This window comes from Periplaneta americana, chromosome 6, assembly GCF_040183065.1.
Source record: "Periplaneta americana isolate PAMFEO1 chromosome 6, P.americana_PAMFEO1_priV1, whole genome shotgun sequence".
NCBI lineage: Eukaryota > Metazoa > Arthropoda > Insecta > Blattodea > Blattidae > Periplaneta > Periplaneta americana.
In genome coordinates this window covers 140,618,020-140,623,275 of record NC_091122.1, presented here as the reverse complement: position 1 = coordinate 140,623,275, position 5,256 = coordinate 140,618,020, and the positions used below count along the sequence as shown (strand labels likewise).

The 5,256-nt window shown below is 34.1% G+C and overlaps 1 protein-coding gene across 2 annotated transcripts in view; it reads right to left on the bottom strand.

Annotated features, from left to right (window-relative positions):
• The window catches only part of LOC138701818 (putative inorganic phosphate cotransporter), a 103,302-nt gene that overhangs the window by 13,021 nt on the left and 85,025 nt on the right, over window positions 1–5,256 (bottom strand). For both annotated transcript variants that reach the window (XM_069829096.1, XM_069829097.1), the window contains exon 2: window positions 3,585–3,769. In XM_069829096.1, the coding sequence (XP_069685197.1) occupies window positions 3,585–3,769 (185 nt within the window). The remainder of the gene's footprint in view (window positions 1–3,584; window positions 3,770–5,256) is intronic.

Sequence of the window (5,256 nt, the reverse complement as noted above, 5' to 3'; positions counted from 1 at the left end):
CTGAAAGAGAATAGAATAACATCATTTATTGGTATGTAGTAAGAGCATTTCAACGTATTCACATTGTTATATTTATTTAATAGGTTTTTAAAACAAGATATAATTTCACATATATGTAATGGAACTCTCTAAGTTTGTCATTGGATAACATGAGGCTGACTGTATGTGAGCTCGGTAATCTAACTCCGCTCAGGTTTTCATCATTGGTTTGCGCCGCAGTGCAAATGCGCTTTTTCAATTCACGCACATCATGGGAGAGTTGTGGTTTGTAGATAGTGTTCTTCACATATCTATAGGGAAAAAATCACAGGGCGTGATGTCCGGTGACCTTGGGGGATACCGTAGAAGTTGTTGATTACCGTTAGCTGAGAGTTCTTTGCTGATGGCTCTGTATAAAATCGTGTACTAAATTGACGTTGCTCACTCAACACTTACCTACCCGTGCGCATGAAATTGTAAGACGCAAAATGTTTTCCCCTTACCACTGGCAGCCATTTTTACAATTATTCCGCCTGTCATCTGGCAGTAGAATTATGAAGTACTGAACGTATTCATAAACTTTAGAGCGTGTTCCGTTGTTTTTCTTCGGTAAACTGATTGATGGTAATGCAGATGGAACGTGATTTTCTCGTTCTAATCATTTTGAAATTCACTGTATTATTTGGCTGATATTACATACATTTCAGTATAATCCATGGAACATAACATAACACATGTATTTAATCGAATATTCTATAAGTTTTTACTTCGACATAAAAAAAGCCTTCGTCCGCATCCGGTATGGGGCACAGTGTCGGTTGATCAGATGTGACGAAAATGTGTGAGATTTGAAACGCTTTTAACTCGACGTGTAGTCTGATGGTGACGGCAGTGGTATCGTGCGGTGGATAAGGTCGTACGCGTGCTGTGATGGATAACTTATCGGGGTCACGAGCGTAATGTAAGAGAAGAATGCGAGGTAAAAGTTACCACATTTCGTGCCATTCCAGGAGTCGTAACTCAACGATTGGAGAATTACACGCATGTTTTATCACTCAAAGAATTCGTTACGGACTGAGCTACAAAATAAAAGTGCAAAGCTAGTGAATAGATGACTGTAACGTAGTGAAAAAAATAGACTTTTAAAAGTGTTGAAATATTTACAAAGAAAATATTGAAAATCCTATAAGATTCGGCTGCGGAAGGAAAAAAAGGAAAACACGCCAAGCAAAATGAGGGGCCACTTAATGGAGCCGAGCGAACACGGAGGTGACAATAACGCTGCAAAATGGCCGATTGATCACTAAATTAATGACAAAAATCCCAATTTCGTAAACAGTCCAAACAAATGATGATTGAGTGGCGCAAAGCTATATAGGCTATTATCGAGACTTTGCAGACGTATTATATTAGGCCTGTTATAGCCTATAGGGCTACATGCAATATAATTACACAAATTATGTATATTATATTTATTTTGTGTTACTTTGCATTTAAGCCACAACGACTATTGTCCCTTCAGCTTACTATAACTAATATGTATGTTGACTGTTAATAAATGCTATCTAATTTTTTATTTTATTTTTGATCGAAAATCATTACAGGAAAGCTACGATTATTATGTTTCTTTTTTTCTATGAGGTCCAACTGCTTTAAGAACTAACAGTGCAAACTGTCTATTATTACAGAATGAAATAAATGTATTGACATACGTCGTCATGCAAACTGATGCAATTAACATTAATCTTACTGCAAAGAAGCTAATTCCATAGTTTAAATTAGATTCGATTTGAGTACCGTAAGTGAAAACTTTAGTTAGTGCTTAGTGATTCTTTCTTTTACAGCATATTTAGCTGCGGATATTCTCATACATTTCAGCATTATACGTCATTCTTTCTGCGTATGGCAAGTACATCTACTTGATTTCGTACAAGAAAGAATAAGAGGAAAAAGAAAAGATTTTCCAATTAATTAATTTTACAGTTTTTGAATATTATTTATAGGGCTACATACAGTAGCTCACTCAATATTTTTAGCATTTACGTTGTTCGTAAACTCGTTAGTGTTGTAGCGTTTGATAATTAAGAACGGGTAATATAAATTATTGACATATTTTTCAACTTGTTTTTTCATTCACCATTATCAGCTGTGTAATTATATAGTCAGATTAAAATTCAGTTATGTCATTTAGGTTTCTAAAAAAAAAAAAAACTCTTAAAATATAGGCTACTCGTGTTTCTTTAGACGAAAATCCGTGTGCACGTATGACATTTAATTATTATTTGTCCCGTGTGCTTCCAAATAAATATTCATGTGATGCATAAGAAGCTGAATAAGCCTGTTTGATCACATTCATTATTTCGCGTCCGTTTTATGTCATTTTCATTAAGTCAGGGTTAATTACAAGATTAGGCTGAAAGTCTGCATAGTTTGGCAACAGCGCGGCGCAGCTTCACGTACGAATACACACACGCACTCGGTTTGAACATCTCAGTTCCGTCCCTTGGTCATCGCAGTGACGTTGCCAGACTCCCAAATAGCAGGAAATAACAATATGTGTTAATATTTTTGTTTTATTTGTAAGAAAACTGTCCATTTCATTGATAATCTGCAAAGGGATAAATCATTCCTTATCAGTTTGTCTAACGATAAGAATAAGAATCAGAATGGTAAGGGTTATACTTACCGAGCAAAACAGTGTTAATATTTAGCGGAAAATTATTTTTTCTGAGAAATTATTTGGGACTAATATGGTATTATAATTTTTTGTAATACTCTTTCCAAGGAATAAGCTGTTAATATCTGTACAGTCATATCACTTCTACCTGTAAATATTAAATCAGCAGTACAACATACAACGGTAAACCATTTATTGATTTTGGAACAGACTCTGAAAATGTATATTTTCATAAAATGGAGAATTACCACTATTATTTATTGATCTGACCCAATCTTTTGGGTTTACCCTGCGACACAGAATAGCTCACAATAAAATTTAAAATGAAAAATTATATAAACAGGTTTCAGACAAAAGTGATTAAGACATAAGAAAAAAAATAGAACCAAGTATAATTTAAATTGAATGTACGCCTTAAAGATGCTGACGAAATATCGCTACAGAAAATTTTATAATGGTGGTGACGATGGCATCTTGAAGATCTCTTGTCAGCTTGTATTTTTCTCGCCACTTTACAAAGGCTTTCGGAATGGTGCCTCTCGCTCCAAAGAAGAGACCGGTAACTGTGATTTTTTCTATGTTGTATTTCGCTGATAGGTTCTGAATCGTGGGCTGTTAAACTAAACTGTATTTGGCTGGCTGAAAGCTGACGTAGGAAGATTAGATGGAAATATAATTTTTCCTTGATTTCACAACGAACAACATAATGACGTCTCATTCATTTGTACGTTAGCTTAAACTATTTATGGTTGTTTCCACGATAATGCCAGATTAATTACACTAATGTATCAAACTTTTGAAAGTGAAAATGATGGATTATATTTCTCGATGTCAAGGTCTGAGTACGGACGCACTGCATAAATATTAATTACTTTTACAATTTACAACGTATTATCCTGTTTATAAATATAGAAAATAATAGACTTACATCTGCGACTGTGGATTCTTGTGATGGGCTTGCAGCACATGCCTCAGGATCTATTTCTGTTTCATTCTTTTCTTTGGCAACCACCATTTCTGTTATGGCGACCGACAAGCATATCCTCATTGTATATGCATTTGCTATTGCTAGGAATCCCATAATGGCCAGCACATAGCGTTGCGGTATACATGCTGCAAAATAGAAGTACATGAGCATGTAGTAAATTGTGTTGAACATCTAGTTATTGAAAGTTCTATGGCATACATTAACGACAGACTTAAAAGCAATGAGAATATTGTGATTAATCTTCTTCATCAAATGTTGTGCTCGACTTCAGTTGATACAGCGTCGTTAAATAAATGATTGAAAAAAAAGCAAGTAATCTACAAGTTGCTCTTGAAATTAAGTTTTTATGAAGTTATTAGATTCTGAAGATGGGTGGATTTCAGTTCATTTGGAAATCCCGATAAATGTTCCACGATGGCTTGAATGGTAGACTTGTGTTGTCATTGCTATCATTAGGTTAATTGTCTTGTAGAATGCAGTGTTTACAATGTGCTTGAAATGGCATTACAGATATAGTTACAAATTAGATTAGGATAAAAAGTTGTTCGGTAGTACGATAAGGCTTTCGATTGAATGGCCTAATTTCGATTGGCGATGTGCATTTTCTTTCAGTTTCCAAATCGTCTTGTACCTAGCTTGATTTTTTTTTGGTAAACATACTTTTTATAAGATTTTTAAATTATGTTTATTACCGTTGATGAGTTTCGTTTGTGTGGGTAATAATTTTCCTAGAATGTACAACTGTGTAGACGTTCAAAATTGGAGCAATGAGCCCAGGAACTTATTTAATGAAATCGCACCACAATATAGACTGTTGCTGTGACAAAAATAAGTAATATATGAGCGCACAAAAAGAATGCAATTTGTTTTAAGGTGGTTTTAGAATATGCTATGTTCTTCACATAGTGGATTCATCAAATTTTCTTCACTGCCTGGCCAATATAAGACCGATAAAACCCTACACCTTGTTGTTTGCCTACACCTTCTAATATTATAGTCGGCTTAAGATCTTCGAAGTTTCTGTTGTCTTTAAGGAGTAAATAACTCCATTTCTGAAGAAAAATAAACTCGAAGGTAAAATTAATTATTACTAAAGAGGGAACGAGAAAGGTACCGGCATATATAGTTTCTGAATATAATATTCAGTAAATTTTACCTGAAGACCTCTCATTCAGAGACAGGGTTGTCTTATGTACCATTAATCGACACTTGTTTCGTGGGTTTACTTCCTTTCCAAAGGAAGACATGCTACATATTTTTATCATCCATCAAACTATTTGATTGAATTAGTAATAAATTATAAAATACTAACAGTTCAATCTACTGTAAATATAATTACATTTTTGGCTGAGTTTGATCCCACGATTCTAAGATCTATTACAATTTATAATGACGATGGAGGACGTACCATTTTGTTCAACAACGAAAACTAAGTTCCTCTATTTAATTGTTACTTTCTATATTTACGTTGTATCGTCAATAAAAATATTTTGCACATTAGTTTTTGTTTATAATAATACGTCATGTAGAAAAACACAGACTATGTTGTGGTACGCAAAATTTGGATCTGTTATTGTAATAAAACTCAAATTTAGGTGTATGTGTGAAATTA